Here is an 18,824-nt window from a genome sequence, read left to right as displayed (position 1 = left end):
AACAGGGAATTATCGTGGGGGGGGGTCTGACCTGGTCAGGCAGGCCCTTTGAAGGAAGGTCCAGGCCTTTCCTGAGGGACAGACCGGAAGCAGGAGAGACTCTCCTACTGCCTTGAAGAAGCAAACAGCCAGGTTGTGAACTCCTAGACAGAGGGGCGGCCTGAAGAACTGAGGGCCTTGATCCAACCACCACAAAGACTGAACTGAATACCGCCAACACCCTGAGTGAGCCTGGAAGAGGACCCAAGCTCCACATGAGAACATGCCTGGCTGACACCTTGAAGGCAGCCTGATGAGACCCTGAGCAGAGGAGCCGGTGAGCTGTGCCTGGAGCCCCAACCCATGGAAACTGAGATAACAAATGACATGTGTATAGAAAATGGCGGCGCAGTGGGGTCAGACCTCCTCCAACTTCACAAGATGGAGGAGAGGGAATCAAGATGAACATCAGCCCTACGCTGATACCTAAGAGGTGGAGGTCAGACATATCTCTACTCTCCAACCTTTTCACCAATTCTGACACCAGCCATCCCTCCCACAGCACTCTCTACTTCTCTGCTGGGTTGAATATTTCGTTGCAATGGCCACACAGAACTCATAGACAATACTCACAATTACGGGGTTTATTAGGCAAGTAATAGATTACAACTCAGAATTCAGTTCTTCGATCAGGACAGCTTCTTCTCAGGCCATGCCCACAAGCAGGCCTCTGCCACCAGCCCCTGCTTGGGCCTGGGCCCATGAACTCAGCCTCCAGAGAACAGGCTCCTCTAGGTCCCCTGAGGGCAGGCTCCTCTTGGTCTGGCCTCTGCCCTGCTCAGGCATGGGTTACAAAGCTCTTTAGCTCTGCTGACACCTACCTGGAGGCACTCTACTCCTCCAGGAAGCTTCTTGCCTGAAGACGCTCAGCCCTCTCGCTTTGTGGGTGAGCGAGACTAGCTCTGCCAAATGCCCAGAGGTATGCCTCTCCACCAGCAAACCTCCTGCCGGAGGGTCTCAGCTCTCTAGCTCCATGGGTCAGCACAACCCCCGTAGCTGCCTCAATCCGTGGGCTGGCACCATCTCACACCAGTCTGCTGGTTCTGTTGCTGCCATTTCTCTGCCACTGCTTCTTGCCATCTATGGTGTTACACCTCTCTCTCCATCTCTTGGGACTAGGAGGTTCTCAGCACAGGGGCCCAACGTCCAAAGGACATGCCCCGCTCTCGGCTCTTTTTTCTTGATGTAGTGAGGTTCCCCCTTTCCTGCGTCTGGGAAGGCTCATTTTAAACTTACTGGGATGCCAAAACTGACCGATCCCCTCATTAGGGTTCCAAACACTTTATTTGCATGGTCCCACTCCCACAAGGGTGCCATGCACCTTATTTGCATTATTAGCAGTGCTGTCCAATCCTTTGGGTGGGCCACAAACACCTTATCTGCATATTCCCACCCAATGATTTTGTAGGAGTCACAAGACCATGGCGAGAAAAGGCCATATAAAAGGGATTCACTGCATCAAAGTGCATGATTTTTAGCCACTAAATCTGTGGTTACTCGCCATACCACACAGAAAACTAACACAGAGGGGAAAGAGAAAGCCATGTGAAAAGGAAGGGGAAGGGCCTCCCAGCAGTGAAAACCACGTATAAAGAAGAGAAAAAGGCTGCAGCGTTCTAGGAATTACCAGAAGGCTATCCTAGCTAGGAGGGACATCAGGATGAGGCTACAGTGGTTACTAGCAGCCAGATTATTCTGCCCACTGTGTGGAGAGCAGATTAGGAAAGGAGAAGGCCAGAATTGAGAAGCACAGTCATTGTTGTTGTTAGGTGCCGTCGAGCGGGTTCTGACTCATAGCGACCCCATGTACAACAAACAAACCACTGCCCAGTCCTATGCCATCCTCACAGTCATTGTTATGTTTGAGCCCACTGTTGCAGCCACTGTGTCACTCCATCTCATTGAGGGTCTGCCTTTTTTCCGCCGACCCTCTATCTTCCTTCCAGAAATGATGGAAGCTTGGTCAAGGGTGGAAGCAATGGAAATATACAAAAGAATATGGGTATGAGACAAATGTCAGGAACTGCTGATGGCCTGGAATTGGGGATTGAGGGACAGAGGGAGGAGAATGAAGGAAGATGTGCAACTGAGTGGACTAGGTGTTATTTACCACACGAAAACCGTATCTAGGAACAAACACAAGAACTTCATTTTAGACACGTTAAGTTTGAGAAGCCCAGGAAGGTGTCAAGTATAAAGCTGGCTATTTCATCTGGAGCTCAGAGGGATGGCTTAGGCTGGAGAAATAAACATGGGTGTTATCCACACACAGCCACAATCCCACTTTAACAAATTCTCTTTTCAATCACTACACCACTCTGCATTTATCTTGTCCTGACTTCCATCAGGTATGTGCATACTCATTTCTACTCTCTCGCTATCCTGCAAACAACCAGAGAGCAAGGATTATGTTTTGTATGTATTTTTAGCCTCTATACAGTGCTGTACATAGGAGATGCCCAATAAATATCTCTGAGTTGAATCACTGAATTGGTGATAGAGTTTTCAATCTATATAAGTTACTATATGAGCATGAGCATGTATATATGTGTATCTGGGTACAAATGCAATAAATCATTAACATGACCAAATAATATTGTGAATGAAACAGAAAAAATGTCATGGCTCCTATTTAATTTTCTAGTAATAGTACAATTTTAAAGTTAGATTAATAACTAACTTTCCTATCTAGATTAATCAGAACTGCAGGTATTTTACAGAGTATTTTGATTTTTTACTTTTTGTTTGCTTTGTTTTGGTTTGGTTCTGATAATGCTCACAAGTTTCCTCTTTTTCTTCAGTATTTTTCCTGCTTAAGAGGAATACAAGCTGATAAATGTTGTCATATGCATATTCTTCATCCTAGATGCTGTTGTTGTTAGGTGCTGCTGAGTTGATTCCGACTCACAGTAATCCTATGTACAACAGAACAAAACCCTCCCCCATCCTGTGCCAGCCTCATGATCGCTGTTATGCCTGAGCCCATTGCTGCAGCCACTGTGTCAATCCATCTCCTTGAGGGTCTTCCTCTTTTTTGCTGACCCTCCACTTTGCCAAGCATGATGTTCTTCTCTAGGGACTGGTCCCTCCTGATAACACGTCCAAAATATGTGAGACGAAGTCTCATCATCTTCACTTCTAAGGAGCATTCTGGCTGACTTTCTTCCAAGACAAGATTTGTTCGTTCTTTTAGCAGTCCATGGTATATTCAATATTCTTTGCCAACACCACAACTCAAAGGCATTAATTCTTCTTTGGTCTTCCTTATTCATCATGCAGTTTTTGCATGCATACGAGCAGACTAAAAACACCATGGCTTGGGTAGGAGCACCTTTGTCCTCAAAGTGACATCTTTGTTTTTAACACGTGAAAGAGGTCTTTTTCAGCAGATTTGCCCAATGCAATGTGTCATTTGATTTCTTGACTGTTGCTTCCATGGGTGTTGAGTGTGGATTCAAGTAAAATGAAATTCTTGATGACTTCAATCCTTCCTTCATTTATCATGATGTTGCTTATTGGTCCACTTGCGAGGATTTTTGTTTTCTTTATGTTGAGGTGTCTCCATACTATACGAAGAACTCGGCATCAGGATTGGAGGAATACTCATTAAAAACCTGTGTTATGCAGATGACACAACCTTGTTTGCTGAAAGTGAAGAGGACTTGAAGCACTTAGTGATGAAGATCAAAGACTATAGGCTTCATCCTAGATATTACGTACCTATTATATGCCTTTTGTCATATGAACACTCTGCTTGTTGCTATACTAAGAAATGTCATTTTAAAGAAAATATACAGATGGTCGGCAGTTCGAGCCCACTAGCTACTCCATAGGAGAAAGATGTGGCACTCTGCTTCCATAGAGATTTACAGCCTTGGAAACCCTATGAGGCAGTTCTACTCTGTCCTATAGGGTCACTATGAGTCAGAATTGACTCGATGGCACACAACGACAACATAGCACAGAAAAAAAGAATCAAAGAAACTATACCAAAGTAGTAGCAGCGGTTATCTCTGGGTATTGGAATTATAAGTAATTTTAATTTTTGTTACATATCGTTTCTCCACAAATTTTATTAAGTGGACAAATATTACTTTTACTAAAAAGAAGAGTAAATATTCATTTCAAAGATGACCTGCTTGAAAGCCACTGATTTCTTAATCTTACCCGGCCCTTTTCTTTCTTGTGTTCTTGATGAAGGGCTTGAACTCGAGCTGTCCACTTGCTTTCCTACAAAACGGTAAAACAAGATAACTTTTGTGCAACTATAAAAATAGTATCTATGGAAGCTTCCTTTTTAGTGAAGAATTATTTTACTCAAAGAATTTGATCTTCTGTCCCTGGTAACCAGTTGCCATCAAGTAGATTCCGACTCATAGGGGCTGATTTTTTGGAAGTAGATTGCCAGGCCTTTCTTCCAAGGTACCTATGGGTGGACTTGAGCCTCCAGCCTTTTAGTTAGCAGCCAAGAGAGCTTGCACCACCCAGGGACTCCTGTAAATTCTTGGAATTTCCCTAGTGATTGGAGTATCTCTATTATTCATGGAAAGTTCCAGATCACAAATGACAGTTTATGCTAATAAGATGACTCCAGGCGAGGCTGGCCAAGCCAGAAAGACCCACCACATGGTACCAGACGATCATGCCTATGTAAGGAAACCCCACTGAAAACTCTGGACACTAAAGCTCATGTGAGCTTCCTGGTTGGTAAGAAGGATCAATGCACTGAGAGAGCAACATGTCTCTGGGGACACAGAAGCTCTATATCTGGGACCCTACCAGATCTTGCCCTATGCATCTCTTCATTTGTATCATTTTTGCTATAATAAACCTGTAATCATAAGTATAATGCGTTCCTGAGTTCTGTGAGTCATTCCAGCAAATCATCGAACTCAAGAGTAGCCAGCAGGTCAGAAGCGTGGGTGTTCTGGGAACCCCTGAACTTGTGGCTGGCATCTCAACTCTTGGTCAGATGTGGAAGATCTGGAAGACTGTGCCTTTAACATGTGAGATCTGACCTAACTCCACGTGGTTAACGTCAGGACAACGACACTACAGTTAAGAGTCAGAATTGGGCAAAACTGAACTCATTCATTTTAGCGTTGGTGTCAGAAGACATGCATCATAGTACCAGCGAAACCAAACTATCTGGTAAAGTTTTAGTTGGCATTTTAAAAAATATATAAAGTTAAAAGTGTTTAGACACATTTGCACTTGTTTCAATCTTATACTCTAAAGATAAGGGTCAGCCAACATTTTCTGTAAAGGGCCAGATAATAAATGTTTTAAGCTTTGGAAGCCACAGGGTCTTTGTCACAATTACTGGTAGCAGGAAAACAGCTATAGACAATACATAAACAATGGGTGTGGCTGTGCTCCAATAAAACTTTATTTACAAAAACAGGTGCCAGTTTGCCAGCCCACACTGTAAGGGCTAAAAGGAAACACCAAGGTTTCTGAGTTCATGGGTTCTGAAATAGTGGCACAACTTACAGGAAGGAAGGAGAAGACATTTAGGTGGGACCTTAGGTTTTCATAACTGTGTCCTTCAATTCATAAGTGACAAACTGTGGTCTCTGGCCTGCCAGGAGCAACTGTCTGCAGTGCAGCTCAGCACCCAATTCCTGGTACCCTACCATGTACCAGGCACCTCAGTGGGTAGTCACTGGCAGGGTAGGTGAGGATTAACAGTCCCTGCTCTGGACCCCGGAGGATCAGGGATAGCTTCCTGGCAGAGGTGCCATCCCAGCTGAGTACTAGAAACTAAGTAAGGGACAGGCCCTGAAAACTGGGAGGAGCGTGGCAAGCTAGGAAAGCAGCACAAGCAAAGGCAGAAAACAGAATGCCCTGTTCTGGGAACCGTCAGCTGTCTCGGGACTGTTAGAGTATCAAGGTGAAGGCAAACAATGGTGGGAGATGATGCAAAATCCAGATCCTGAAGGGGCTTGTGTGCTGGTTAAGGATTCTGGACTTTATTCTGTAAAACATGGTGTCTTAGTCATCAAGTGCTGCTATAACAAAAATACCACAAGTGGATGGCTTTAATAAAGAGAAATTTATTCCCTCACAGTCCAGTACGCTACATGTCCAAATTCAGGGTGTCAGCTCCAGGGGAAGGCTTTTTCTCTCTGTTGTCTCTAGGGGAAGGTCCTTGTCATCAGTCTTCCCGCATCTCCGCATAGGAACCCCGGGTCCAAAGGACATGCTCTGGTTCCGGCACTGCTTTCTTGATGGTATGAGGTCCCCACTCTCTGCTTGCTTCCGTTTCCTTCTATCTCTTGTAAGATAAAAGGTGGTGCAGGCCACATCCCAGGGATACTCCCTTTACACTGGATCAGGGATGTGACCTCAGTAAGGGTGTTACCATCCCACCCTAATCCTCTTTAACATAAAATTACAATCACAAAATGGAGGACAACCACACAATACTGGGAATCATGGCCTAACCAAATTGATACACACATTTTTGGGGGGACATAATTCAGTCTGTGACACATGGGGATCACTAAAGGATTTTAAGCAGGACAGTGGCATGGTCAGCCTGGCTGCAATGTAGAAGGTGGATTTGGGGGAGGAAGGTGAGAAGCAAGGCAAGTTAAGAAGCAGTGGCAATACTCCACATTTCAAAAGCACACTTGCCTTTTTAAATGGCATATGCTTACCTATTTTTAAAAATTTATAAGCTTTCATCTTTGTTTCCTAGTAAAAATTTGTTCCAGTAAAATAGCCACGATGAAGATCGTGCTTATTCCAGGGGTTGACTTCCAAATGCCTTTAATTATGTTTGATAAAGGTAAAAGATTATCAGTTTGCCAATAGAGCTGTATATTTAAGCTCTTAAAATCAAATCAGAGCTTCCATACGCCTCTTTATGCCTTTTGACAGTGAGAGCTACATCTGAAGTATGAAAAATAAAGACTATGGTAATACTAACCAATTCAAATAGACATTATGTCAGAAAAACAATGAAACAGTTTTTCCAACTGTTAATATGAAGACAGAACTCTCTATACACTTCTATCAGTCAATCAACAAGCATTTACTGAACATCTATTATGAATTTCACATGTATTGGGAAACAAACAAATGAAATGAACTAGTCATCATCATGGTCACGTGAAGAGAATGCTTTTCTCTGCAAACGATGCTTCCTATAAATTACTTCATTAAGAAGAATCAAGGCATCTACTACAGTTGCTACCCAATTTTACATACCTGACTATCAAGAAGTTGCATCACATTTTGGAAATCCTGGGGATGCTGAGGACGGTCTTCTTTAAACTCATGGGCATCTTTCAACGTGCCTATGTTGGACTTGATCTGCATATTGGACTTCTGTATTTCTAACAATTGCTATAAGATAAAATTCAAAATCACAGATACAAATGTTTATACTTTCAGAAGACTGATACAGAAAATAAAATTAGGGAGCTTGTAACCATATCTTAAATCTGACTATCCTATCGAAAGCTCATTTTGCTTCTCTACTTCTCCTTCCCAGCGGTTTTCTTGTTTTGTTCCTGGTACTTGTTGGTCTTTCTAACTGAAACTGTACACGGTGAAAACAACGGAAGGAAAACTGAACTTCCTAATCTTAGACAACGTGTCTTCAAACGTTTGATGGGCAAGTACCAGCAGTCAGAAACAGAGGAATTGGGCGCAGCTGGTTCCCAAGTGAAAATAAGGTAATTTACTGAAGAGGCCAACACCGCATCAGTAGTCCATTTGGGTCACAATGTTTCATTTTACCCTTTGCTTGTTATTTCCAAAGTCTGTTGTTGTTGCTAGCTGCCATGGAGTCAGTCCCCAGCTCATGGCAACCCCAGGCACAACACTGCCCGGTCCCGAGCCATCCCCATCATCAGGTATGGATTGGATCATTGTGATCCACACGGTTTTCATTGGCTGATTCTTGGAAGTGGATCATCAGGCCTCTCCTCCTAGTTCTGGAAGCTCTGCTGAAACCTGTTCACCAACATGCAAGCAACTTGCAAGCCTCCACTGACAGATGGGTGGTGGCTGTGCATGAGGTGGACTGGCCAGAAATGGAACCCAGGTCTCCGACATGGAAGGCAAGGATTCAATCCTGAACCACCACCGCTCCTTTATTTCCAAAGTTACTGGTGGTAAAAAAACCCACAGAGGTGTAGTACGTTAACTTAAAAAAACAACAGGATGGAGGAGCGTAACTCCCTGCTCTTTAAGTATGAGCTACAAATACTGACTTCCTTCCAAAGAATACAATGTGGAAAGGGGGGAAGAGGAGAAGCCTGGCAAATACTTCCTCAGCCAGGTGATCAAGGTCAACATCAACGATCATAAATCATGTTGACAGTGTGTACCCTTGATATAACATGATGAAAATGGCACTTTAGCTGTATGATCTTCCACCCAAAAGCCCATAAACCCAGTCTAATCATGAGAAAAACATCACACAAATTCCAACATAAGGGCATCCTACAATACACCTAACCATTAATCCTCAAAATTATAAAGATCATCAAAAACAAGGACAGTCTGAGAAACTGTCACAGTCAAAAGGAGACTAAGGAGACATGACAACTGAATGTAATGTGGAATCCTGGGTAGGATCCTGGAACATGATGTAAAAACCAAGGAATCTAAATAAAGTACGCACTTCAGTTAATAATAGTATACCAATATCTGTTCACTAATTGTAATAAAAGTTCTATACTACTCTAAGACGGTAATAATAGGGGAAATTGTGTGGGGTGGGGGAGTCATATGGGAATTCTTTGTACTATCTGCTTAATTCTTCTGTAAATCTAGAACTGTTTTAAAAAATAAAGTCTAATTAATTTTAAAAAAAGAGTAAACTTCTGTAGCCAAAAAGTAATGACTGGAATGATGGACAAACAAAACGTGGTATATCTATACAATGGAATATTACTCAGCCGTAGAGAAGAATGAAGTACTGATACACGCTACAACATGAATGAACCCTGAAAACATTATGCTGAGTGAAAGAAGCCAGTCACAGAAGACCACATACTGTATGATTCCATTTATGTAAAATGTCCAGAAGAGGCAAATCCGTACAGACAGAAAGTAGATTTGGGTTACTTAGGGCTGGAGGAGTGTTGAAAAGCAAAGATGTCACCTTGAAGACTAACATGCACCTGACCCAAGCCATGGTGTTTTCAATTGCCTCATATGCATGCAAAAGCTGGACAATGAATAAGAAAGATGGAAGAAGAATTGACGCCTTTGAATTGTGGTGTTGGAGAAGAATATTGAATATACCGTGGACTGCCAGAAGAACGAACAAACCTGTCCTGGAAGAAGTACAACCAGAATGCTCCTTAAGAAGCAAGGATGGCGAGACTATGTCTCACATACTAGGGGATCAGTCCCTGGAGAAGGACATCATGCTTGGTAAAGTAGAGGGTCAGTGAAAAAGAGGAAGACTCTCAACGAGATGGACTGACACAGTGGCTACAACATGGGCTCCAGCGTAACAACGATTGTGAGGATGGCGCAAGACCAAGCAGTGTTTCGTTCTGCCGACTCCACAGCACCTAACAACAACAGGGCTAGAGGGCTTAGGGGGAAATAGGAGTGACAGGTAACTTATGGGGTTTCTTTATGACCTAATGAAAATGTTCCAAAATTGATTATGGTGATGGCTGCAGAACCTTCTGAATATACTAAAAACACTGAATTGTATACTCTCAATGGGTGCACTATATTGTATGTGAACTAAATCTCAATACAGCGCCTTAAAAAAAAAAAACGGTAGGCGTTATAAAGCTGTGAAATCAAGTCCTATTCTATAATTAGCCTGGGGGCAGGGGGCAGGACCACGGAGGGAACCTCATGCAAAAGAATTGTAACTGGTGGCTGACTACAGAGGGAGTAGGTATGGCTTTGCTGGGGAAGACTTAGGGAGCCGGCCTTAAACTGTTTAGTATCAAAATCTACCTCTGTGGGTAATTTGGCACGCCACTTTGAGAAGGCGTCATGGTGTGAGTTCAGGAAAAGATCTGGGCTACAGGCAGTAAAAGACAGTACTGTTTAGAGGTGCTGATGCTTAGAAAGAAGAACAGGTACTACAGAGGGGTGACACGAGGATAACCATGCCAACAGGAGCCAATGAACCCTGGTGGCGCGGTGGTTAAGCACTCGGTTGCTAATGGAAAGGTTGGTGGTTCGAACCTACCAGCTGCTCCGTGGAAGCAAGATGTGCCACTCTGCTCCCACAAAGATAATAGCCTTGGAAACCCTATGGGGCCGGCTACTCTGTCCTATAGGGATGCTATGAGTTGGAATCAACTCGCTGGCACTGGGTTTGGTCGGGTTTGCAGCCAATAGGAAGTTGGCTGAAGGAAGCTCTACAAAGAGACAACGAGCCATCCAAAGTTACTTCCCTTCAGCTTTGTACTTGAAAATTTCAAACTATGGAAAAGTTGAACGAGTAGTACAATGACCACCCATTTCACCTTCACCAGTTGTTAACATTGTATATTTGCTTTGCAAAGATGACAGGGGCCGGAAAACTTTTCCTGGAAAGGGCCAGGTGGTAAATATTTTCGGCTTTGCATGCAATGCCATCTCTGTTGTGACAACTCAGCTCTATCACGGTGGCACGGCAGCACTGTGGACAGCACATAAACAAGTGAGCACGGCTGTGTTCAGTAAGACTTGACTGACACATGCCGAGACTCACTTATGGACACATATAATTTTCACACGTTGTGAAATACTCTTCTTTGAATTTTTTTTCAACCATTTAAAAATGTAAAAACCATTCTTGGCCTATTGGCCATTCGAAAATGGGTGGCATTCTAGATGTGGTCCACAGGTCGCGACCCCTATACCAGAGTTTAAAAGAGTTTTAGGGAAAGATCTTAGCAGTATTCCAAAAATAGCCTTCCATTTGAGTTAATAAAACTTGGTGGCCCCTAGAGGGTGCTCAAGGATTTTTCCTCTCCTCCCTTCCATAGTTTTTTTCCCCATGGATGACTCAGGATCAACCCTGCCCAGGGAGCTCAGGTGAACTGTCAGCTGGAGAACAATGACTGGCCTTTCTGACAGGAGATGGATAAGGACAGTGTGGCCTGTGTGGACAGGACAGTGGGCTCAATGAGCCAGGTGCTGCTCTCTCTAGACCCCCTGCCCCCCGCACCAGCCAGGACTGGGGCAAGGAAAGGGACTGGCAAAGGTTCTCACTCAGGTTTTCTGCTTCCTTCTCCCACACTGGTGCTCTGGGTCAGCCTTTACAGCCACGACAGTGGTAGGTTCCGAAGCCCAGGGAGGGGTTTATTGTTTAAGGCTATCTACACCTAACCAGAAACCCTGGTGGCACAGTTGTTAAGAGCAACGGCTGCTAACCAAAAGGTTGGCAACTCCATCCTATTTTGGTGAGTGGCGTCTGGGGTCTTAAAAGCTAGCGAGTGGCTGTCTAAGATGCATCAATTGGTTCCAATCCGCCTGGAGTAAAGGAGAACAAAGAACACCAAAGTCACAAGGAAAAACAGTATTAGCCCAAGAGATAGAAAGGGCCAGATAAACCAGAGACTGCATCAGCCTGAGACCAGAAGAGCTAGATGGTGCCTGGCTACTACCAAAGACCACCCTGACAGGGCACACAACAGAGAGTCCCGGATGGTGCAGGAGAAAAGCAGGGTGCAGAACTCAAACTCAGATAAAAAGACCAGACTTAATGGTCTGAGACTGGAGGAACCCCAGAAAGCATGGCCCGCAAACTCTCTGTCAACACAGAAATAAAACCATTCCCGAGGCCAACTCTTCAGACAAAGATTACACTGAACTATTGGACATAAAATGATACTCGTGAGGAGTGTGCTTCTCAGCTGACTACAGAGGGAGTAGGTATGGCTTTGCTGGGGAAGACTTAGGGAGCCGGCCTTAAACTGTTTAGTATCAAAATCTACCTCTGTGGGTAATTTGGCACGCCACTTTGAGAAGGCGTCATGGTGTGAGTTCAGGAAAAGATCTGGGCTACAGGCAGTAGATAGATGAAACTAAATGGCAGCTCCTGTCCAGAGGTGTGATGAGAACGCAGAGAGGGTCAGCAGCTGGTTGAATGGACATGGGAAATCACGGGTGGAAAGGAGAGTGTGCTGTCATAGTATAGGGAGAGCAATTAGGGTCACATAACAACGTATGTATAAATTTTTGTATGAGAGACTAACTTGAAACGTAAACTTTCACTTAAAGTACAAAATAAAATTAAAACCAAAAAAAGGTCGGCAGTTCAAATCCACCAGCCGCTCCTTGGAAGCCCTATGGGGCGGTTCTACTCTGTTCTATAGGGTCACTATGAGTCAGAATCAACTCGATGGCAATGGGTTTGGGTTTTTGGTTTTAAACCTAACCAGTTATGGTAAGAAGGACGCTCTGTGATCCGACCAAATGCATCCTACGAGTGTGCTGCACTGGGGTTTGGTGCCACGGCGCCTGCTCTCAACACCACGCCCACTCTGACTTGCTCCCTCCTCTGTATGCGTTGTGCTCCCTTCACAGCTCACAGGAAGGAAGGGTTTCTAGGCCAAGGGACAATAAAGGAACTTCTGGGTCCTCTGGCCCCCATGCCATTCTAACACCACCTCCCAAGGCAGTACTGCACTCTAGTAATACTATGAGAATTTCTAGGTTAATACTTACATATTCTAATGCTGAATTCTTAGTAGTTAACTCCTTAAACTCCTTCATAAACATCTCCTTGACTTTTTCCATTTCACCAACTAGCTTTTCCTTTTCTTCTTCTTTCCATCTATCAAATAACTTCAGAAATTCTTCCTCTTTTGATCTCTGCATTTCATATTCCTGAAATTATTTTAACACATGGTTTTAAAATTCATGACAAGCAAACATGCAAAATTTTAATTAAGTGGTCACAGCTTCCCTTCCAATGCATTAGCTAGTATTGCTTACTTCCGTTAGGTCTCTAACAACATGTCACACAATGGCAGGTCTGTGCACAATAATACGTGCAGCCAAGGCAGCACGAAGCATCCTTGCATTGTCCTTGATTCCTTGAAACACAACACGGAGGCCCAAGGCCTCATGCTCTCTATATTCTATGAACTTGTATTGTAGACAAGCAGTAATATGTAAAATTTAAACCTACTTTTTAAAAGAAAACATCAGTTAAACATTACAAGAATCCCTCTTGACACTATCAATTTGCGTAGGGTAGCCCCATTCCAGCAGCCCTTGGGTGACGCAAATGGTCAAGTGCTCGACATCAGCCAAAAGGTTGGCGGTTTGAACCCAGTGGCACCTTGGAAGACAGGCCTGGTGATCTTCCAAAAAGTCACAGCCTTGAAAACCCTATGGAGCACAGTTCTCCTCTGCACACATGGGTTCACCATGTGTCAGAATCGGCTCAACAGCAGCTAACAACAACAAGTAGCCCCATTCCACCAGCCAAAAAATACAAATTCAGATTTGTATGGGCTAGATTCAAGGTCTGGCTGACCAGTAGTTGATTTCTCACCTATAACAATAGAGCTCTTTAAAAAAAAAAAACATCCATCTGTCGGGTTCTAGCACTCCAATAAAAGTTGCTTCGTTGTTAGGCATTAATATCAGGGCACAGCGGTCAACAACGCAGGCTGCCTGGGTTCAAATCCTGGCTCTTCCATTTATCAACTGCATGACTTGAACAAGTTAGCTCCCATACCCCTTTTTTATCATTTGTGCAATGGGACAACAGTATCTTCCTTTGAGATTTGCTATGGAGACTAAATGAGCCAACACATGGAAGGCATTCAGGGCAGTGCCAGGCACACAGTAAGGCTCCAGGAGCTGGAGCTGAGATCACTCATCAGGTCACGCTTAAAACCCAATGCTAATGAAACGTCCAAACAGAATGGGACTGGGCGGAGTGACTGTTATTGGGTTCAGGGTTTCTTTTTGGGGTGATAAAACTGTTCTGGAATTAGTGGTGATGACTGCACAACCTTGTGAATATACTAAAAACCACTCAATTGTGCACTTTAAAAAGGTGGATTTTATGGCATGTGAATTACATCGACTTAAAAAAAAAGCACAGGGAGAATGCTGACAGGTTGTGGGGATTGCAACCAATGTCACAAAACAATCTGTATATAAATTTTTGAATGAGAAACTAATTTGCACTGCAAACTTTCACCTAAAACTATTCAAAAAAAAAAAAAGCAAGCAAGTGCTATCTGGAGAATATAAAAAATGGAAAGGTACTTCCGTGCTGAGGTATCTCAGGGCCAGGAGAGGAATTCTGAGATGGAAAAGCAGCTAACTTATAAACGTGAGGAACATCGAAGCGACAAGTGAGCAAAGAAGTGGACATCTGCAGTGGCCGGCAGGGGCTGCGATGAAGAACCAAGTTTGTTGTGACATTCTCTCTGTAGGCAAGGCAGTTCAGGTAAAAGTTTTTTGATAGCAACATATCCTTTTGCATCATTGAAGTAAACTGCACTATTACATTTTAAACCTTCAAAAACAGAGTAGAACCGTATTTCCAGTGATGTGCCTGGCTGGTTAAGATACTGAAGAGTCGCCTGGCAGTATAGTTACATTTTGTTGAGCTCCACAAACCCCAAAGTGTCCTCTGTTTATTAGAGTCCATGCCACAGTTTAACCACATACAGATCACTGAAATTACAACACAGTAGGTCCTCAGGATTCACAAATTCTGCAATTTCCAAGTTTGCCTCCTTGCTAAAATGTATCTGTAACCCCGAAATCACTATCTGCAGTGCTTTCGCAGATGTTCGCGGTGAAAACTTTGAGCTGCCAGATGCACAGGTTGGTTCGTATCCATTAACAATGTTTTCAGGGATTTTATACAATATGTTGTTGGGTGCCGTCCAGCTGATTTTCAGCTCTTAGCGAACCCATGTGACAGAGGAGAACTGCCCCATGGGGTTTCCTAGGCTGTAATCTTTATGGGAGCAGACTGCCAGGTTTTTCTCCTGCAGAGCCACTGGGTGGGTTTGAAACACCAATCTTTTGGGTGGCAACCGAGCACTTAAGCATTTGTGCCACCTGCGCTCCTTTTATACAACATAACTACCACGAGTAACGAGAATGGACCGTAGCACAGGTCCAGGATTTGGCACCATACCTTAGAGAGTCTGACTGCCTGGGCATGCTGGGCTGCCTCCAGCTGGGACTTGGTGAGCTGCAGCTGCTCCTTCAATATGTCGATCTCACCCTGGAGCTTATCGGTCTGAGCCTTTTTCTTATACTCTGTTGCAACGGAAATATCTTGTTACAACACCATTTCTCATGCAACATTATCTGAAACCTTAATGGGGTACGGTTCTATTGATAAGAGAAAGGAAACTGCTCTGACTTGGGCTATTAGCCACTTTCTTTTCATGCCACACGAGCCGACTTTTACTCTGTAATGTTTATTGGGGGCCCTGCCTATCATTGGGCATTGGATTATTTTTTAGGAGATTCTTTCAGCCACGGTATTGAGGTTGGATTATCCCTACGGAGACAGTGTGATAGAGCCCCGTTCTGGGAGCAATAATGGTGACAAGGGATAATCGTGGCTGCCTGGACACAGTGGCAGTCTGCCCTCTTCTTAGAGATGGCTGTCTCAATCAGAGAAGAGAAGCAACAGCTTCCACTGCAAGTACCGCCATGTTGAAATCCCTGTGGTGACCATCCTTCTGGTTCCCACCGAGCTGTGCTGGGAACCCTGTCAGTGAACCCTGCTAAGACAGGCAAAGGGCTAGCATTCAAAACGCTACCTAGGGCAAGACCAAGGTACTGAAAAGTTGTAAAAGGAAGCAACAAGTGAAGAGAAAAATACTTATGTACATGTACTTACATGCAGATGTACACATGACTGAATGGATATACATGTGTCTGTGAGTGTAGACATGAAAGGTATGGAAACCAAAGTAGAAAGTCAGAATCTCAAAGATGACCTGAAGAAATAATACTCATTTCAGAGACTGAAATGTTCTCTGAAATGAGTATGAGACAGAATAAGATACTGAAACAGAAGAGAAAGAAGGTCAGTTTCACACTGAAGAATGTTAGGTTAATTAAAATATTTCATCTTCCTAAGTTTTCCAATATATTGCTCAACTGTGTCACTGGTCCATGGCTTATAAGTATACCAAGCTTAGCTATTTTCTAAATAAGTCTATTTACCTGAAATGGGCAGGAATGGAAAGAGACTGGCCCAAAACAGAGGGGAAAGCAGGCACTGGGCAATAAGCAAGAAGTACACACATCTAGAGACTTCACCACAATTAAGAGCATAATTAGAATTTCTGTGGGTTACTAGGCAATCTGAAGAAAGCTTGGATCTTCTTATGAAAAAACAGACCTTGCATTTTGAGAATAGTTAAATAGGAGGAAATCTGGTTCCCAAGTATGATACAGAAATCCCTTCCTCTCTCGCTTCTTCAATGTCTGCTTCTGTATCCTGGTTAATTCCCATCAGTACACCAACGAGTCTTTAATATCTCCCACATAAAACAAAGCAAACGATGTCACTGGGTCCCACATCTCCCTCCAAATGATGGCTTGGGTCTCTGCCATGCTTCCCAACAAAAGTTACTGAACTAAATGTCTACGTCTGATATGACCACTTTCTCACTAGATTCTCAGCTCAGCTCAGCTCACTTTTATTGGGCTTTTGTCCCCATCAACCCACTGAAGCTGCCAGATTAGAGTCACCAACAACTATCCTGACAAACCCAATGGTCAACTGTTGGTCTTCATCTTACCCTGTGCCTCAGAAATATTCGATACAACTGACCGTTGCCTCACTCTTGAAACATGGCTTTTCCCTTGGTTTCCATGACAGCACATGGTCCCAGTTTCCCTTGCTAACTGCTATTTCTTACCCTTCTCCACCGCTCCTCCTGAGTTCCAAGCGTTGAAGGGCCTCGGGGCTGGTCCTCAACTACCTTCCCTTCGCTATCTAGGTGATTCCATCCACCTCACCTTTACTCCAACGACTCTAAATGTGGATGTTCAGCCTGGGCTTCTACCCTGAGCTCTAAGTGTCTAACACCTCCACCTACAAATCTATTGTATGTTTGACTCAAACTGACGCACCGCCAGAACAAACTCTGGATTCTGCTTCTCCTCCATGCCCCCAATCTGCTTCCCACCCTATCTCAGTAAATATTACCTCCATTCTCCCCAAACGTATAGGACAAAAACCCAGGCTTGCCTGTGTTTCATCTCTTCCTCTCATGCTGAGTCACATCTCTGTGAGCTCTGTGTCTGCAGCATATCCTCCACATCTCCACTTCTCTCCATCCTCCCTGGTTCCACCTGGCCCAGGCTGCCATCTTCTCTTGCCTAGATGACTGGGGAAGCCTCCTCACTCCCCCATCTCCTTCCACTGTTGCCCCTACCATCTAGTCTTCAGTCTAGTGGATTCCTATTACACTTATAAAAGCATCTACATTCTTGTCCGGGGCCTGTAAGACCCTATGTGATCTGGTCCCTATCCCTCCAACCTCATCACACACAACCACAGTGTTCACGCTGCTCCACCAATCTTCCTCTTCCTCAACTACACATACTCAACAAGTATGCCTCTCCCCACACAGTCCTTACAATTACTGTCCTCCTTGGCTGGGATATTCTTTCCCCACATTTTCACAAGGCTGGGACTGTCTAGAGCCTTGGTGGCATAGTGGTTAAGAGCTTGGCTGCTAAGCAAAAGGTTGGCAGTTCAAATCTACCAGGTGCTCCTTGGAAACCCTATGGGGAAGTTCTAGTCTGTCTTATAGGGTAGCTATGAGTCAGAATCAACTTGATGGCAATGGGTTTGGGACCACCTAATCACTCAGGTCTCTGACCAAATATCACCTTCTCAGAGACGCCTTGGCTGACCACCTCGAGTCCCTCTCCATCCCCTTCCCCTGCTTCACTGCGTTTTCCACAAGTTGGGAAGAATTATTCATTTAATTCTTTAAGTGAGCCTCCTCCATCCTTCCTACTAGCATGTAAAACTCCAGAGAGCAGGACTTTGTCAGTTTTGTTTGCTGCTGTGTCCCTTGCCCGTAGTACAGTGTATGGTACATAGTAGGGCTCCACATTTACTTGATGAATGAACAAGCAGCATGCCACCTTCTTTAAACAGGTTCGAGAAATGCACTGGACTGTGCTTCATTTTAAAAAGATAAAGATATCAATAAAAAAAAAACAACAATTTTTTGAAATACAGCTCATCACTTACCAAGGTGAGAATCTTCAGGATGGCGGCGCTGAATATGACTTTGTAGAAAAGCTTGGTTCATAAAAGCCTTGTCACAAAAATGGCACTGAAAATGGGGAGAACAACAGATGCGTTAAGTCTTCCTCTGCCTGGTTTCAACTTAAATTCAGGTACTGACTCACCATCTCTGGAGGCCTCCCCTGCCAAAATACACCATACTAATAAGCAATAGGCTGACTGAAAAAAACAAATATAAAACCAGGGCATTCTTCCCAAACTCAATACAAGGTAATAAACACTACCTTCTGACAGGAGCACAGCACTGTGCTTTCTGGAACCCCTGTCGCCTGACAGTCCCCACCCTGTCACCAACTTCCTTATAACACTCCAACCTCACTAAACCTTCTTTCTGCCCCTCCAGCATGCCAAGTTCGCTCCTACCACAGGGCATTTGCATGAGCTGTTTCCCTATCTGAATCTGACCAGGTCTTCACCGGCCTGGCTCCTCCTTGACGTTCAAGATGTCGGCTTAAACTCCACAAGTACACACTGAGCGCCTTCTGCTCTGAGGATGAGTGGCATGTCCTCGATATGCTCCTCCCTGATGACCCTCCCA

General features: G+C 44.2%; 1 protein-coding gene across 5 annotated transcripts in view; it reads right to left on the bottom strand.

Annotated features, from left to right (window-relative positions):
- Positions 1-18,824, bottom strand: part of DZIP1 (DAZ interacting zinc finger protein 1) — a 75,098-nt gene that overhangs the window by 39,081 nt on the left and 17,193 nt on the right. For 3 of the 5 annotated variants that reach the window (XM_023726687.1, XM_023726689.1, XM_023726690.1), the window contains exons 2-6: positions 18,230-18,314; positions 15,134-15,258; positions 12,688-12,849; positions 7,255-7,392; positions 4,207-4,269 (exon numbers count right to left, since the gene is read on the bottom strand). In XM_023726687.1, the coding sequence (XP_023582455.1) occupies positions 4,207-4,269; positions 7,255-7,392; positions 12,688-12,849; positions 15,134-15,258; positions 18,230-18,314 (573 nt within the window). The remainder of the gene's footprint in view (positions 1-4,206; positions 4,270-7,254; positions 7,393-12,687; positions 12,850-15,133; positions 15,259-18,229; positions 18,315-18,824) is intronic. The other 2 variants (XM_023726688.1, XM_023726691.1) reach the window with 1 other exon arrangement.

The sequence above is a fragment of the Trichechus manatus genome, unplaced genomic scaffold (genome assembly GCF_000243295.1).
Source record: "Trichechus manatus latirostris isolate Lorelei unplaced genomic scaffold, TriManLat1.0 scaffold00013, whole genome shotgun sequence".
Taxonomy (NCBI): Eukaryota; Metazoa; Chordata; class Mammalia; order Sirenia; family Trichechidae; genus Trichechus; species Trichechus manatus.
The sequence above is the reverse complement of the archived record's forward strand: the minus strand, read 5'-3'. Positions and strand labels throughout refer to the sequence as shown.